This window comes from Rattus rattus, chromosome 9 (genome assembly GCF_011064425.1).
Source record: "Rattus rattus isolate New Zealand chromosome 9, Rrattus_CSIRO_v1, whole genome shotgun sequence".
Taxonomy (NCBI): Eukaryota; Metazoa; Chordata; class Mammalia; order Rodentia; family Muridae; genus Rattus; species Rattus rattus.
Genome location: NC_046162.1, coordinates 80,309,664 through 80,327,424, shown reverse-complemented (window position 1 = coordinate 80,327,424; position 17,761 = coordinate 80,309,664). Strand labels below are relative to the sequence as shown.

General features: G+C 42.6%; 1 protein-coding gene across 1 annotated transcript in view; it reads right to left on the bottom strand.

The window, feature by feature from the left end:
- Stxbp4 (syntaxin binding protein 4) overlaps positions 1-17,761 on the bottom strand; it is a 127,349-nt gene that overhangs the window by 14,000 nt on the left and 95,588 nt on the right. Inside the window, exon 15 of the mRNA XM_032914218.1 lies at positions 4,226-4,283. Within this exon, the coding sequence (XP_032770109.1) occupies positions 4,226-4,283 (58 nt within the window). The remainder of the gene's footprint in view (positions 1-4,225; positions 4,284-17,761) is intronic.

The window sequence follows — 17,761 nt, the reverse complement described above, 5'->3', positions numbered from 1 at the left end:
GGGTGTTGGCTATTTTTACTATTAAGGTTAAGGATGCTAGAACTTTCTTATGAGAAAATAGGAAAATCTTTCCCAGAATGCAGTGCTGTTTTCTACACAAATATGTGTGTGTAGATTTACATATTTATTTATGGCAAGTGAGTGTGCCTACATGCACATGTGCATATGCAAAGAAGCACATGTCTGTTCTATGAAACACCAGCTCTGGTGATGTTTGCATGGGTGGGAGACAAACTTCTCTTTGTCAGCACTTAAGTAGATGACATAGTATTCAATGGAGGTGTTATGGTCATGGGGATGGACAGAAATACTCTGCAAGGACCATAAATGCCTGGGCATTCTCAAGGTGGCTCTCATAGGATACCCTTGCCTGAGGCTTGGCTTCCGTCAGATGTAACAGTTCCATCTCTGGGATGACAGTGACAGGTGCAAATTTATGTCAGGAGATCATATGCACGCAGACCATCGTCTCCTCCAGAGTCTTGGGAGAGTAATTTTAGTCTTTCTTTTTAAGTGAAGCTATTTCTTGCCTGAAAAGTAGCTTCCTATAAATGAGCCACTCCTCCCTCAAAAGGCTGCCCAGGACCAAAACTTTGGCTGGGGTGGAATAAGAATGAAAAGGAACCAAAAACAATATTTCTGAAAATGTTATCAGTAGGCTTGTGTATGCTTTGCTCATCTGGGAACATCACTGAATGTGGCTAAGGACCATGCAGAAAACCTCACCAAAATGGTGAAGGCAGGTAAAAGAGGCTAAGTTTTATTCAAAGTGTTTTGTGGGGGACAAGGTCATTATTATGTGGAAATTAAAGCACACACATGTTATGGAGCTATTCTGAGAGATACTGGCATGGCAACTCAGGCTTCTCCAGGTCCAAAGGTCAGTCTCTACTTCCCCAAACCAGAAGGCCTTACACAACTGGGGCTACCTGCACCAGAAGGATGTCCTTGACTCACATAAGCACCCCCGCAGACCCACAGTTCAAATCTATTGATGAGCAATTTAAATCATTGATGCCTCTCTGGTGTTACAATCCTCATCAAACAAAGATCCCCTGGGAAAGGGGCGGCTTCTGTTCAGAAACAAAAGAATGGGTGAAGAGAGGGATGGACAGATCCAGGTCAGCTAGAGATGCAACTGAGTCTGCTATAGTGAGGAGCTTAACAACTCCTACAAAATCCGCTGCATGTGCCTAAGGATGGGTGCTCATAACAATTTCATCCAATGGGCTCCTACAAGAAGCTAGGAACATAACATGTATGAAAAAATAACACATGTACAACGGGAAGACTGGAATCCAGGCGCTTGCTGCTTGAACAGGGCTAAGCTCACAAAAAGAAAGATCTAACTCATGGCAATCATTCCACTCTTCAAGAGGCAGAGGCTAGACTAGTGTTAGACTTTCTTATTTTGACCCTTTGACTTTCTAATCTAGAGAAGATAACTTCTTGTTCTTAGAAGCAAGTTCTGCTATTTTAAAATGGGAAAAGTATAACATTCTACAACATCTGTTTAAAGTGTCCTTTTGGCCTGTGCCAACAGATGACCTTAAAATCAGGATGGCAGAGGGATGTGGCGCCTGTGCCTCTCTCTCTCTCTCTCTCTCTCTCTCTCTCTCTCTCTCTCTCTCTCTCTCTCTCTGTCTATCTTGGCTCTGCGGTTTGATTAGGGGTGACCTTGCTGAGTTTAGTCTAGCCTCTTTGACAGTCTCTGCTGCAGTGGTGTGACAGTGATTCCCACCCCATGCCCTTTGGAAATAAAAGTCTGTCTTCTCTCTCTTTTGCATTCCTCCCACATCATGAATAAAGTCAATGAAAGGAACTGATAATTTCCAGAAGAGACTTTAGATTATGCTTTCTGAGTAGAGATGAAGAGGTTGGGGAAATGTCCACTCTTTCGATTCCTTCCATAGGAACTGAGTCAGACCTTGGAGTGGCCAGAGCTTGCTAGCTTTCTCCTTTGGTTCCTCTCCTTATTCCCCACTCATTATCGTAGTAAAGTCCAGCCTAAAAGCCGTTCTACTTCCTAAGGGCCTGTGGCTCATCCAGTTGGGGACCAGAAGGTCGAACAAATTATTTCTCTGGCTGGCCATATCTGGTTCTGTTTTTCCCTATGTCCTCAGAGGTCTTTTCCCAGAGCACTAATCAGACCCTGCTATTCAGCTGTGAGGTAGGACATACTGACAGACTTCTCATCTTAGGTAAGTGGACTCTACGGGGTACGGACATGGGCATTTCCCAAGGCATTTGAATGCAGAATCTCAGCTACTAGTGAATGCTGGTTTTCCTTCTTCAACCATGGCTTTTCTTGGGGGACTTTTCAGGAGGCAGGGCTGAGGGTGAGATGCAGCTCGTCATCAACGTGACCTCAGGATGACATGATGAAACCTTGCTGTATTAGTTTCCACATTAGTAAGAGGATTAAATGATACAACGAATGGAAAAATAGACTTAGTGTGCTCCTGGCCAGTGAGCGTCAGCTGCGGCTGGATACACATTAGAATATGGTGTTTCCCTTTCTGCCATCTACAGCAGAGGGCATGAACTCGCCCAGCAACCAGACATGATCACTGCAGTGTATCAGCAAGTAGGTTTGTTTCCAGAAGGGGAATGTTTCTGGAAGTGAGCAGTTGGTTGTTGAGTGTGATCTACACATGGGATTCCAAGACTTCTCTCGACTTCATGCTATAAACTGCATCTCCGTTTATCACCCACCAGCAGAACAGGAAAAAAAGAAAGCCATGAAAACTGTAAGGCATCTCTAGGATTCTTCCTCACATCTTTGCAAATAGGAAGTTTTGAATTCTCGATCTCTGTACGGTGATGATCTGCAGACTTTGGACTTTCTTTACATGATATCTTCCCACAATGGAACCTAATGATAAGTAGTTATTGGTCTTTCCTAAGTTCAGGGTACATGGTGAGTACTTAACATCAGCAGCTCTACAGTGGTAACAGGGCTCTCCTCGTTCGAAGACACACTGGAGTTAAGTGAGGTATAGGAACCTGTGTAGAGGCACAGGGTTTGGGAAAGCAAAATCTACATATCTCTTGGAAAGTATGTAGACATTTGAAAGGACAGCAAGAGTATTTCTGATGCAGCATTTGCCACATTTGCCAGAAGGAGATTTTCTAGGAATCCAAGGGAGGAGATGGATCTCTCCATGCAACTCTTCATAACACCAGTTGTGACATGAAAGGACTTATTCAGAGCATGGTGGAAATGTGACAGCTCACTGTACTCAGAGAAAAACTGTCCAGACCAGCACAAGAGAATCTTTTCCTGCTCAGACTTCCAGGTCTCTATGAATGAAAATCTAGTCTAGAGGTCTTCAATCTGTGGGCCAAGACCCTTTAGGCTTCAAACATCAGATATCCTGCATATCAGATATTTACATTCCGGTTCACGACACTAGCAAAATGACAGTTATGAGGTAGCAACATGAGGAACTGTATTAAAGGGTCACAGCATCAGGACGGTTGAGAACCAGTGCAACCAGGAGAGGAAAGGTTGTTGGGTCAGAGGCTTGGCTTCTGATTCTGTAACAGCGCCTAGGGACTTCCTGGCAGCAACTCAAGCCTCTGATTTTCTTCCTCTACAAATTATGGTAAATGCTAGGATGGTACACATATCCTAAAGGTTGCTGTTAACACACCAGGGTCGGGACTGTCCACAGTGTCCTATTTTTATCTTGGTTACTTACTGTCTGCCATTTCTTATGGCCACATAAGTTCCAAGCTCTCGGGCATGAAGTCTACACATTACATCGTCCAGGAATAGTTCAGGCAAACAGAAATGACCAGACATTGCTTATAGAATGAATGGTCAGTGTATTCTGTACAGCATTTAAAGGGAATGATTGCCATCAGTTCTGTTTTAGGACGTGGCAAATGGATTTTTTAATTAGATATTAATTTTTCAAAACTGGCAATGATATATCCTGCCAGTGAATTCCGGCGACATTCAAGTTCAGATCACAATTAATTCTGTTCTAGCTTTTTGGTTATTTCCCTAGAAGTTGTTACTAGGGTTTCACACCCCCTCCAGTGACATCTGATATCAGCATTTAAATCACATGCAATGAAGATGGCGAGGCTTCATTTCTTGTTTCTAATTTTTGTAACCTCCAAGAGGGTTTCTTGGTTTTGCTGATTATTCTGCAACTTCCAGGTTCTCTCCAGATGTGAGCAAAATTGCTTACTTGGTTGAGGCGCTTGTACTTACTTGATGAAGTACTTGATTCCATCTGCTGTGTAAGCTTCCTCCCACCCGTAAGGTAAGCCTAGAGTGAAAGGAGACCAAAAATACATTTAATAAGATGATGAAGATAACTTTATTTTCTGGACACAAACCTCCCTCATGTTGACAATTACTGGAGTGCATTTCTTGCACAAAATTATTTTCTCGAAAGGGGGAATTAAGACAATTCAGAGGAGGTCTGGTGCTCAGCATCTTTACAAGGCAGTAAATAGAGTCTTGAACAGTTAACAATCTGCTTTAGTTGCAATAACTGGACTATGACTTATCATTTACATGTGGTGAGCGTTTTTGTCAGCAGGATTCACGCCGAAATTTGTGTTTGCAGTGGCTGGTTTTTGCCTGGAGGCAGGAGGATGGACAAGATGGCCCCTGCTTGTCTATTCTGGCTCAAAGTTTCTTTAATTGGCTCCTTTTGCATTCTTCCCTCAGCTCCGCAGGGAATTGGGCATGAGTGCCAGATCAGCAGGGGTTGGAGAGGAGTTTTTGGACAAGACAAGATTCCTTATTAAGTTTGAAAGTTTAGCAAAGTGATTTACAATGGATGGTGGCATTTTACTTTGTTAATTAAGAATTTTGTGCACTAAACATAAAAGGCCAAACAATTTGCTAAACTTAGCTTCCATTTCTGTAATGGGATTGAGAACAGTGAGCTAAAAGGAGATATGGAATGAAGTAAGCAGGCAACATAGGGGCACACTTGGTACAGGATTTCTGTTCTCATCAGAACAGGACAGAGCACCCTCTCCCCACCCACCCTCCCTCTCTTGTCTCTAGTGAGTCTCACTAGATTGCATGGGTTGGACATGGACTAATTGTGTAGCCAAGGCTGGCCTTAAACTTGAGCTCCTCCTGCCTCAGTCTTCTGACCGGGAGGAAGGGGGAATGTCGGCGGACCGGGCTGCCACATTTTCTTACTTCCCAATTTTACACTGCATCTCTAGAATGCGATGGTTTCTACCACTTCTGTTCCATCACTGGGGATAGCTAAAGATTTTAACTGTGTTTTCCTATAAAGCTCTGGTGATACTGGTTATCAAAGCTCTTTTGATAGGTATACGGTACATTAAGACATTGAGAAACGGGTTACACGCCTCAGGCAGCCTACGGTTTGGGAATGTAAATGACCTTAAGAACAAATGCTCGATGACTTTCATTCTTCCCAACGCCAAGAAGGGAAGTGTGGGAAGAATGTAACGACATGGATGAAATAAACCATAAATAAAAAGAGCTCCAAAAAGTTGTTTTGGGGGAAGACATTGCTATTGCAGCAGCAACAACAGGAACAGCAGCATGGAACACTCATGGCGGCTGCGGATACTTGCGCTGAGTCTGAGTGAGAATGCTCCCTCCAGTTAGATGGCGGCAGCCTCGGGGAACCCTACCATTCATTGTTGAGCTATTTTCTAAGATAGATGGGCAGGGTGTGGGGGACTAGGGGGTGGGGTAGGGTACAGCGGTGGTGGTGGTGGGGTCACTGCCTTTTTATGTATACCTGCTGATGACCTTATATGGTTCCTGTGGATAATTTCAATTCCGTGGCCGTACAAATGGCCCTAGTTAAACAAAATGGGTCACAAAACCACCCCAAAAGTCATGATTATCAGAAGGGGACAAGTAGGCAATAGGGAGGGGGTTATGGATAAGGATAAGAGAGAAACAAGACAGTGGGGAAGAGGGAGAAAGCAGAATTCATTTTATACGTGAATGAAACTGTCAAACAACAAAGCTAAAAATAAAAACGATCATTTCTATGCCCTAAAAAACAAAAATGCCTTTTTTTAAAAAAGAAGATCAAAATTTCTTATTTTTCATGCACTTATCATTTGTAAACAGAAGTGGAGACTACTAATTAATCTCTCTGTGATATCTCAGTAATAAAAACATAATAACTGTCTAATATAAAGAGAAGAATGCAAATATCCTCCTTCATATAAACAGAGCTCTTCTGGTATTCATAAGAATATTTGACTGTGATGTACTCTTTTTGCCAACAGTAATGCTTTTATCTATTCACAATAATGATTTCGAAATAATCTTAACAAAATATAAATGTTTTGAAACAATCATTATTGTTACAAATAAGGAAATACTTGTTACAAAACCGAAACGTACTTTTAAGTACAGGATACTTCTTTTCCCTTTTGTAGTTTTTAACCTGTCGTTGACAATTCTAAGCACCCGCAGCTGTCTCTGCTTGGAAGTGTTTGACTGTGAGCCTCCAATAACATTCTTCCCACCAGAGGCTGTTTCCAATCAAAAACTTCATGGTGAGGACTCCAAAAGCTACATGAGTATCTTGCTAAAGTGAGTCTTGAATGTACTGAACTTAGAATCCTGGCTGTCAGCTAAAACTCAACATACCTGAAATCGACCCATCACGTTTCCACACAAAATGATTTCCTTTGTTTTCCCATTCTATTCACTGCCACAGATTCTCTTTGCTATGTTTGGCCCAAGTTCTAATTTATTAAATAGTTATTGATTATTATGTGTTCATAATTTTGCTCTGGTGTTCAATATATAATGATCAACACATAAACATGGAGCTTGATCTCATGGCTATAAAGATAAGGATGGGGGTGTAGCTCAGCCAGGAGACTGTAGGCTTAGCGTGCACCAAACCCTGGTTCTGAGCCCCAGCACTGCATGAATAGGGTCTGGGTGAGCTGGCGCACAGCCGTGATCCCATCACTGGAGAGGCAGAGACAAGAGAAACAGGAGTTCAAGGTCATGCATGGCTGTATAGGGAGTTTGAAGTCAACCTATAGGAGACCCTGTCTCAAATCTAAACAAACTAACCACTCACAAAACGAAAACTCTCTAAAGCGCACACACCCTCCCCTCAGGGATATATAAACACCTAACAGCAATGGTGGAAACTACAGGATGGTGTGAGGGAGTAACTCTCACAGACAGACAGACAGACAGACGAAGCTCCAGGACAGAGGGGGACTGCAAGCCAGTGAGAAAAGATCAGCAGGGTCAAGAGGCTGCAGCAGCACAGGCTCAGGAGGGGAGAACGCTCCAGGTAGCTGGCACACAGCCATGAGGCCTCGGCATGCTGGCTGGCTGGCACTTTGAGAACTGAGGGAATTGCTCCTCTGTACAAGTGAAAAAAGAGCCTGCTAGAATTTGCAGGCTGCAGCAGGACTGCCAGGACTCTACTCTACTCTCCTCCTCTCCTCTCCTCTCCTCTCCTCTCCTCTCCTTCCCTCCCCTCCCCTCATCCTGCACCTCCACTCCCTTCCCTTTCCCATGATTCCTTTGGAGACAGGGTCTCATAACCTCACCTACGTAGAAGGAATAACCTGAACTGGCAGTTTCTTAATAAGGTCTGCTCCCATTGAGGGTGAAGACACTGCAAGAGAGCTCTGGCCCCTTTACACACAGGGAAAGGCCACATAGTTAAAACGACAATCAAAAAACATTTTTTTTTGAAATGCGCAGATCTCAGGTTTTTTTTTTTTTTTTTTTTTTGAACCTGACTAAATTTCCTGGGAAAACAAGCCCTGCAAGTGGAGAAGGCGTACTCTCTTAGCAGTGCACAGGGGAGGAAACACTGCCAGAAATATGGCCAAGAGAGACTTGACAAGGGCGCTGTACCCACATCACAACAGTATGCTTACACACACTAGACCTGTGTGTATCGTGATAATACCAGCTGACGTGGCACTGTGGATGGGACATTCACAAGGCCTGGCCCTGGATGAACAGCTACAGTCAATGGTGTAAGAGCTACATTTGCCCGTGGGTATACGGGCCTGCATTTAGAAAGTAGCCGTGCTCCCATCTGTTTGTGTAGACCATGCGGAAGCTACGTGATTCCATTTGTTGAGGCTTGGAATTGTGTTAACTCGTGCAGCATAGAGATGGCCAAATGAGCTTAGGGGACCATGAGAAAGACTAGAATAATGGACCACAGCCTTGAAATAGGGAGAGAAGAAAAGGAATTGGGAGGTAGAATAGTAGCCGGACTTGGTGAGAGGATCAGAGAGTGGTAAGCTGGACAGATGTGAGGTCTGAGCGAGTGCACGCTCGTGTCCAACAGTCACAGTGCTGTGGTCTCTGGGAGGACGGTGCACAAGCCACTTGTAAATCTGACAGAGACAACACAGCTCAGGGTGTGTCACACAGACCTCAGCACAGCCAGATTCATCTGAAGGGCTCTAGTGTTATTGTAAGCCCAAGGAGACTCAGCCTTTAGCCTGGGACATCACAGGAAGAAAAGAGAGGGAAGAGGGAGGGGAGAGAGGGAGGGAAGGAGAGAGGGAGGGAAGGAGGGATCTGAATTCAGGGGACAAGTCTTCACTGAAGATTAGGACAACCATCACATATTTTCAGTTGATTTTGAATCAGAAAATCTCAATCTATATGCAGCGCTCTTGACTCTAAGTCAAATAACACAGTAATAACTGTGCAGGGCCTCAGCTTTCTCATTTCTATGAGTAATGATCATAGCTATCCTGCTAGCTTGTGGAGTTATCATGAGACTCTTATTAGCTAATATATAAAGATACAATTATATGCAAAAGGAGGCCATTATTATTGATAGCAACCAAAACAGGAGCTTCTTTATTGCCCATGATTCTATTGATGTCACACAGACATCTAACACAGGAAAAACTTAAATACCTACGGGGTGAGTTTTATTAAAAGGAAGTTATGCTTTCCCCGTGATCCTTCCCTCAGTGTAGGAAATCAGTCTCCGCTTCACTGTCCTGTTGCTGGTAAATGACGCAGTCAGCACGTGTGGCCTGACGCTGACACTCACCAACGCGTCCTTCTCTTTCCACAGCCACAGCCCTGTCTGCAGCAATGACCAATATAAAAATGATCAAATGACAGTTTTTCCTATTTCACTGGAACAAAAAGAGAAAGCAGAATCCCCAACATCCCAGTCTATGCTTTATAGTTCTAAGTAATGATCTTTTTAAGTGGAAATGAGCTAGGTTCTAGGCTTAAAGACAAAATGGTCTATTTTAGACTCATTTTTTTTTTGGTTAGATATAGGATTGCACAAGTTAATTTGTACATCTGAATTGTGGTGCCAAAGGAACTACCACTTAATTTCCCCATGAAAAAGAAATCTATTATACTAAGTGATGGCTGTGACCTATAAATAACTAGACAATTCAGTATTTCAAGGGCAAAAACATTTCTAAGGAAATAATTTCTAAAAAGAACTGTCTAAGTTCTGGAACTGTGCTTTAACAGCCCCTGACTGTTAGACTTGATAAATGCTGCGACAGTAGGCATTCTGCATCTGAGACTTGGCTGAATTGTACCTAGTCCCATATAATGTAGACGTTACATATTTCAAGTTAGAAGCCACAAATCCACCCAAGAAAGACTGTGCTAAATGGAAGGCAAAACACCGAGAATACTTTCATAGGCGACCTGGTTGCCATGGTCCTTCTCTGGTAGGCGTCCCTACTTTTGGCAAATCAATATATTCTAAAACATTACTCAGTTAAAGAGGAGGGTGAGAAGGCTATTAACCATTTTTCACAGTTTCCTTTCAACACATGCAAACTCTGCATGTTCACGGTGATCTTTACTCCCAGTTAGGGTTTAGCACCTTGAACTCTGACACGCCAACAGCGGGAAGGGCCAGCTTAAGTGCCCTTCCTCTACTGCTCCCTCGCATGCAACCCATGACCCAGAACAGATGATTTCGCTCACAGTTCTCTCTGGGCATTTGCTCAATGGTAGGGGAATTTGAGTTGACTCTGCTTAAAACCACTGATATTCAGCAGACGTCATACTACGTACGCATTGATCAAATCTAGTTGATGGGTTGCTGCAGTTTTCCTGGTTAGGGAAAACTAGCCAGGGCTCACTGAAACAGGGTAGTCCAAGGATTAAAGGGTCCTTTTAAACCCCTTTGTGTTCTGACAGGCTTAGCTCGTGACTAGTCAACTTGTCTGACTTGCTCAATGTAAAGAGCGGTAATGGCTAACAGCCCAGAGTGCTGTTCCCGCCATGTGGGTGGGACTCTGACACTTCATTCAGGGGCCGGCTCAGATGTCACTGAGTCAGTGGTGTGCCTCTGGTTAGTCAGTACAAAACACCTTCTCTGGTACACATTAACTGCCTTAACCAGATCCCCTCACCCCCATTTCTGTTCCCTGCCCCACTGCAGCAGTGCTGTGTACAAATATGATTCTTAATTGCTATTTGCTGAATTAAGGAATCAATGTTTACTACACCAAACGTCTACTATTTAATCAGACACAAGATGAAAGGAGAACATTTTAGAAAAAGGTGTGGAAAGGGTGCTGAATTCAGATGAGAATTTAAAGCGGCTCTGTAGAAGGCTGTAATGATTTGAATTATTTTCCTATGAGCTGAAAGCTTCTCCATGGATTACAAAGCAGAAGAAGGAGATGGGTTCAATTCATTTCATCTTTATTTTCTAACCCATGTGGGCCTGGAACTCATTATGTAAAAGCAGGCTAGTGCTGAACTCAGCAGAGGTCCATATGCCTCTCGCTCCTGAATGCTGAGATTACAGGCACGCACTACCACGTCTGCTTCTAAGTCCTTACGAAGGTCAGCGAGAGTCCGTTAAAATACTGTTCGATCACTGTAATACAGACGTGAAGGGGTAAGTGGCTGCTGACCATGACAGTGAATGGGGGACACCTGGAAAACTGCACATCCTCTTTCCTGTTTCCTTTAGGGAAACATTTCATGAATAGAGGTTGAAAGTTGCTCTTGAGCAAGTGTGACTGTGTCTGTTGAAGAGTAACGACAGGGTAGGTAGTTCACATCAGACAGGAGCAGTCTCCGGCTAACAGACTGCCTGGGAGTAAGCAGGTAGAAGGGGATTTGACGGCTCCTTAGAGTCTGGCCTGTTGGAGTGCTCGCACATTAGTGCAAACAGTGTCCAGGTCAGAGATGGGAACATTCCATTTGTCAGCAGGAAGGGACCTGCCACTAAGAAGAATATGTGAAAAGCCACATACAAACAACAAAACCTTCATGCCTCATTTTGTTTTTCTTTAGAGGAATACAAGGTTAAATTCATTTATAATTTAGAATAGCCAAAGAATTCTAAGACCCTTCAATAAATCAGAATTATTCAACCAAAGGCTTCTGTTCCGTTCTGTGGTTGGTAGATGAGAGGAGAAAGTGATAAGATGGGAAAAACCAGGAGGTAAACAGAGGCCGATAGAGGGAGACCTAAACTGTCACGGCTCCGACCTAAATTGGCTGTAAACTCTATAGCTGTGGTCATGATTACAGGGAAAGGGGAAGAGAAAGAGTAAATCATTGGGAGTCTCGCCGGCTAACCTTGCAGAGAGTAAAGTTGGGAAGCTCAAGTGGGTTTGAGGATGGTCAGCTCAGGCTCCTGAACTCTCCCGATCCGCTCTGGACTCTCAGCCCTGCTATCTTGGAAATACTGGCCAAATTCCCCCGACATGTCCAGCGTGATAACTCCCATCCACACCGAGCAGTTCCTGCCCCTCACCTGTCAAACTGTCAGAAACGTCATCATTCAGGACATTCTTACCACAATTGCAAATGTCTGTTATTCAGATCCTGGAGATCATTCTTTCATAACCTGGGAGACAGCATAGGTTTCTTAGATCAGCTCTTTCAATGGGGACCTGCCTTCACTTTCCTGTAGTACCCTTAGGCCAACTGAACATAATCATGCGAGGTCAGGAAATGCATTTATAACCACTCACAACACATTGTTATCAAATGAAAGGTATCAACAGCCATAAAGGTGCACTGTAAGCAGTAGTAGAAAAGTATTACCTACTAGAATCTCAAGGCAGATATCTCATTTTACCTGTTCTATCTTTCACCATGTACCTTGCTTTCTTGCTGTGGTCATATTATACTAAGTTATATAATATATTAAGTAGGAATATTCTATTCCAAGATCCCAACACCCTCTTTTTCTTCCCCTTATATGACAGCACTTAAGTCATGTCCAGGGCCCATAACAAAAGAAGAAATGTGAGTCCCTTTTCATCAGACCAGAGACAGTTGTTGGTGCTTCAGTATAGCAGAAGCAATTATGAATGGCCATGTTTACTGCTACACAGTGGTTTGCTTTGGAAGATGTAGACATCCAAATGTAGTGACAGTTGTGGCATTTTGGTTTCTTTAAAAAACACAGAAATAAATATTATAATGTTTTCATTTTAATCCAAGGTGTGGGATATGGGCTGCTTCAGATTGTCCACAGCAGCTGACCATGATTGCTTCTCGCTCTAGCAGGGGTGTGATTTTGCCAATGGCAGACAGTTTCTGGGACTGTGTGATGTTTGGAATTCTGGTGACTTTTTAGAGGGTATATAAATCTTATGGCCTCAAGAGGCAGGGCAGTTGATTGGTTGCTGTCAGTTGTGGTTTGTTAGGAAATCATGCTTAAAGAAGAAGGAATTCGATAACCTGATGGGCGAAGGTCAAACTTCCCCCAAGGAACACTATGCCCCTAATCATCAGAAGTAGAAATGTTGCCCCTTTCTCCTCTATCCTTTTTTCTCTCCTATCTAGTGTTAAGGGGTTGAAAGGGTAGGAAAAGGATGGGGAAGGGTAGAAGACAGAAACCACAAAGTAGCGAACACCAGCTACAGCTAACCATTCCAAGACAGTCAAGGCCAAGACAGGTTAACACTTTCCTTAACTTTACATTGTCATATACAGTCCTGGGGAAGTCTTAAAGTATGCCTGGAATTCACCTGATTATCTCAACTAAGAACTGAAGAAAAACAAAAGCTGTTTGTTGGTGGGTAACCCGAGTGTCAAAAGCTACATAACTATAGAGGAGGTATTTAGGTTACCACGTGACTTTGGTTCTAAGCTGCCATTCAAAACTGCTCAGAGCTCAAACCTTAAACATTCTATATACACATTTCCTCATTTAAAAATAGTTGCTCTCATTATTCCTCTGAGCTACTTTTTACTTTGTACCATGGACAACATATTTAGACGATTAAACTTTGCATTATGATTATTTTCCCTATCATTGTATTCCCCATTTGTCTAGACTGTCAGCTCCTTGATGGTTCTAAGTCATCCTGAGACACAGAGGCTCCATGAGGCTGTCCTTCAGATAGAATAATGAACTCATTTCCTTCTGTTATCCTTCAGATAGAATAATGAACTAATTTCCTTCTGTTAATTAGACTGTTGTATTGGTTTTTCTGTGAAAAATTTAAAAAGGGACTCCTGTGTGTTTGTTTGTATGAAGATGACTATACACATGTGTGCAAGTTCATGTGTGTATGTATACATGTGAAGACCAGAAATCAACCCAGAGAGGTGATGCTTGCAGACTAATGAGCCCCAGAGATCTACCTATTTCTACTTCCCCAACATTGAGATTATAGGGTGTGTCCAAAATGTTTAAATGTGGCTTCTGCCCTGGCTAGTTTTATTTCAACTTGACCTAAGCTAGAGTCATCAGAGAGATGGGAATTTCAATTAAGAAAATGCTTTTATAAGATCGGGCTGTAGGCAAACCTATAGGACATTTTCTTAAATAGTGATTGATGGGGGAAGAGCCCAGCCTACCATGGGTGGGGCCATTCCTGAGCTGGTGGTCCTGGGGTCTATAAGAAAGTAGGCTGAGTAAAACTATAAAAAGCAAACCAGTAAGCAGCACCTCTCCTTGGCCTCTGCAACAGTTCCTGCCTCCAGGTTCCTTCCCTATTTGAGTTCCTGTCCTGACTGCCTTCAGTGATAACTATGATGTGGAAGTGTAAGACAAATAAACCCTTTCCTCCCCATCTTGCTTTTGGTCATCATGCTTCATCACAGCAATGAAAATGCTAACTCAGACAGCTTCTGAAGACCAAACTCAGGTCTTCTGAGCACGTTACCAACTGAGCCATGTCCTCGGCTCTACTCCTTCCTAGAGGGGATGCAGTCCTGCTCCAGAGCACAGAGTTGGGTAGTCCAACAGGACTGCACTTGAACATCTAGTGCACACCCCTGAGTCTGCTTACTTCACAAAATGATGGTGCTCTGTGGCAGCCACACAGAGAGGGTTCCAGAAGTTTCTTTTTGATCCGGTGTATACTGCTTTTCTTGACTTTTCTAGCCTTTTAAAAATAGTGATAGCAGAGTGGCTGGACAGAATATTAACTCAAAGAAATCAGTAGCCTTGCTCTACTCAAAGGATAAACAGGCTGAGAAAGAAATTAAGGTAACAACACCCTTCTCAATAGCCACAAATAATATAAAATACCTTGTTTGTGATTAACCAAGCAAGTGAAAGATCTGTATGATAAAAACTTCAAGTCTCTGAAGAAAGAAATCGAAGATCTCAGAAGATGGAAAGATCTTCCATGCTCATGGATTGGCAGGATTAATAAGTAAAAATGGCCATCTTGCTGAAAGCAATCTACAGATTCAGTGTAATCCTCATCAAATTCTAGCTCAATTCTTCATAGAGTTAGAAAGAGCAATTTGCAAAATCATTTGGAATAACAAAAAACCCAGAATAGCAAATACTATTCTCAACAATAAAAGAACTTCTGGGGGAATCACCATCCTTGACCTCAAGCAGTATTACAGAGCAATAGTGATAAAATTGTATGGTATTGGTTCAGTAACAGGCAGATAGACCAGTGGAATAGAATTGAAGACCCAGAAATGAACCAACACACCTATGATCCCTTGATCTTTGACAAAGGAGCTAAAACCATCCAGTGGAAAGAAGACAGCATTTTCAACAAATGGCGCTGTTTTAACTGTCGGTTAGCATGTAGAAGAATATAAATTGATCCATTTTTATCGCCCTGTACAAAGCTTAAGTCCAAGTGGATCAAGGACCTCCACATAAACCAGATACACTGAAATTAATAGAAGAGAAAGTGGGGAAGAGTCTTGAACACGTGGGCACTGGGGAAAATTTTCTGAACAGAACATCAATGGCTTATGCTCTGAGATCAAGAATTGACAAATGGGACCTCATAAAACTGCAAAGCTTCTGTAAGGCAAAGGACACTGTCATCAGGACAAAACGGCAACCAACAGATTGGGAAAAGATCTTTACCAATCCTACATCCAAGAGAGGGCTAATATCCAAAATATACAAAGAACTCAGGAAGTTAGACTCCAGAGAGCCAAATAATCCTATTAAAAAATGGGGTACAGAGCTAAATGAAGAATTCTCAGCTGAGGAATATAGAATGGCTGAGAAGCACCTAAAGAAATGTTCAACATCCTTCATCAGGGAAATGCAAATCAAAACAACCCTGAGATTTCACCTCACACCAGTGAGAATGGCTAAGATCAAAAACTCAGGTGACAGCAGATGCTGGCGAGGATGTGGAGGAAAGAGGAACACTCCTCCATTGTTGGTGGGATTGCAAGCTGGTACAACCATTGTGGAAATCAGTCTGGAGGTTCCTCAGAAAATTGGACATAGTACTACCTGGGGTCCCAGCTATACTACTACTGGGCATATACCCATAGGATGCTCCAACTTGTAACAAGACACGTGCTCCACTATGTTCATAGCAGCCTCATTTATAATAGTCAGAAGCTGGAGAGAACCCAGATGTCCTCCAACAGAGGAATAGATACAGAAAATGTGGTACATCTACACAATGGAGTACTATTCATCTACTAAAAACAATGACTTCATGAAATTCTTAGCCAAATGGATGGAACTAGAAAATATCAACCTGAGTGAAGTAACCCAGTCACAAAGGAACACATAGTGAGTGTGCACTCACTGATAACTGGATATTAGCCCAAAAGCTCAGAATACCCAAGATACAATTATAGACCACATGAAGCTCAAGAAGAAGTAAGACCAATGTGGATGCTTCAGTACTTCTTGGAAAGGGGAACAAAATACTTACAGGATGAAATACGGAGACAAAGTGTGGAGCAGAGACTGAAGGAAGGCTATCCAGAGACTGCCACACATGGGGACCCATCCCACATGCAGTCACCAAACCCAGTCACTGTTGGGAACGCCAAGAGGAGCCTGATATAGCTATCTCTTGAGAGGCTCTGCCACAGCCTGACAAATACAAAGGCGGATGCTTGCAGCCAACCATTGCACTGAGAATGAGGTGCCCAATGGAGGAGTTGGAGAAAGGGCTGAGGTAACTGAGGGGATTTGCAACTCCATAGGAAGAACAAAGATATCAACCAACCAGACCCCTTTCCCTCCAAAAGGGCTCCCAGGGACTAAACCACCAACCAAAGAGTACACATGGAGCGACCCATGGATCCAGCTGCACATAGCAAAGGATGGGCTTTGTCAGGCATCAATGGGAGGGGAAGCCCTTGGTCCTGTGAAGGCTAGATGCCCAGTGTAGGGGAATGCCAAGGCAGGGAGGTAGGCGGGGAGGTGGGCAGGAGTGGGTGGGCGGGGGAGCACCCTCATGGAGGCAGGGGGTGGGGGAAGGAGATGGGGGATTTCTGGAGGGGAAATCAGGAAAGAGGATAACATTTGAAATGTAAATAAGGAAAATATCCAATTCAAAAAAAAATCATAAAACAAATAATGATAGAAACCCAGAAGTTCATATTATGAACAGGTCTAACTACATAAGAATCTTTTGCACAGCTGAGATAAAATTTATCATCATACTGGTTCTGTCTGAGGACCCAAACAAGATGTAGCTAGATATCTACATATGATAATCATGTCTCCAATCCTTGTTTGTTTGTGTCTCTGGCAGGATGTGGTCTCCTAAGCAACGTTTATAAAAGAAGGCTATAAGGCTACATAGAACTTAATCACTAAGTCAACCAATCAAGTCTATTTTAAGAATATGATTCAAAAGCCATGGAGACTTTATATGTCTCTTCCACATTAGATCATTAGATCACCCCCTACTGTCCTTCATTTCAGACCCTATCCATCTCTGGTGACTGATGTGGGATGACTTGACATCCTACCTTCTTCACTGATGTTATATTAGATATGAAAATCCAAGTAAAAATAATCAAGTTGTAGTGACTAAATTTATAGAAAGCATGAACTGGTACAGTTTGAAGTGTTTTTAATACGAAGTGGTATTAAATATCACTCTTTCTCAATCCTAGGAATGGCTGAAAATTAATTCTAATGAGTGTTTCAGGGAGTTAGGGCAAAGAACCCCTTAATTCTACTTGGAAAAAAGTATGCTTTTATTATCTTCAGTGTGATTATGCCTCACTGATAGCACTGAGACTTATACTCCTAATTTTATTTGATGACAAGTCATACGTATTTAAAAAGTTAGAACTTGAGGGAAATAAAGAAAAGGCCAGCTTCAGAAATATAATATGTACACATCTAGAAAACTGGAAATATTCAAAGACTTGCTGTTTTCATTTGAGGTGTGAATATCAAACATAAAAGGAGAACTAACCTTGTAAAATTCAACTTATTCAATGAGGGGCAGACCTTTGTTTTACATATTTTATTTCAAATTAAAGTGTACAGATATATTCGTTAATCATTAGGCCGAAACGATTTTCTTGTTAACTAGGCCTTTGTGTGGGACCTCTGTTGGGGTTCTGTGTTATTCT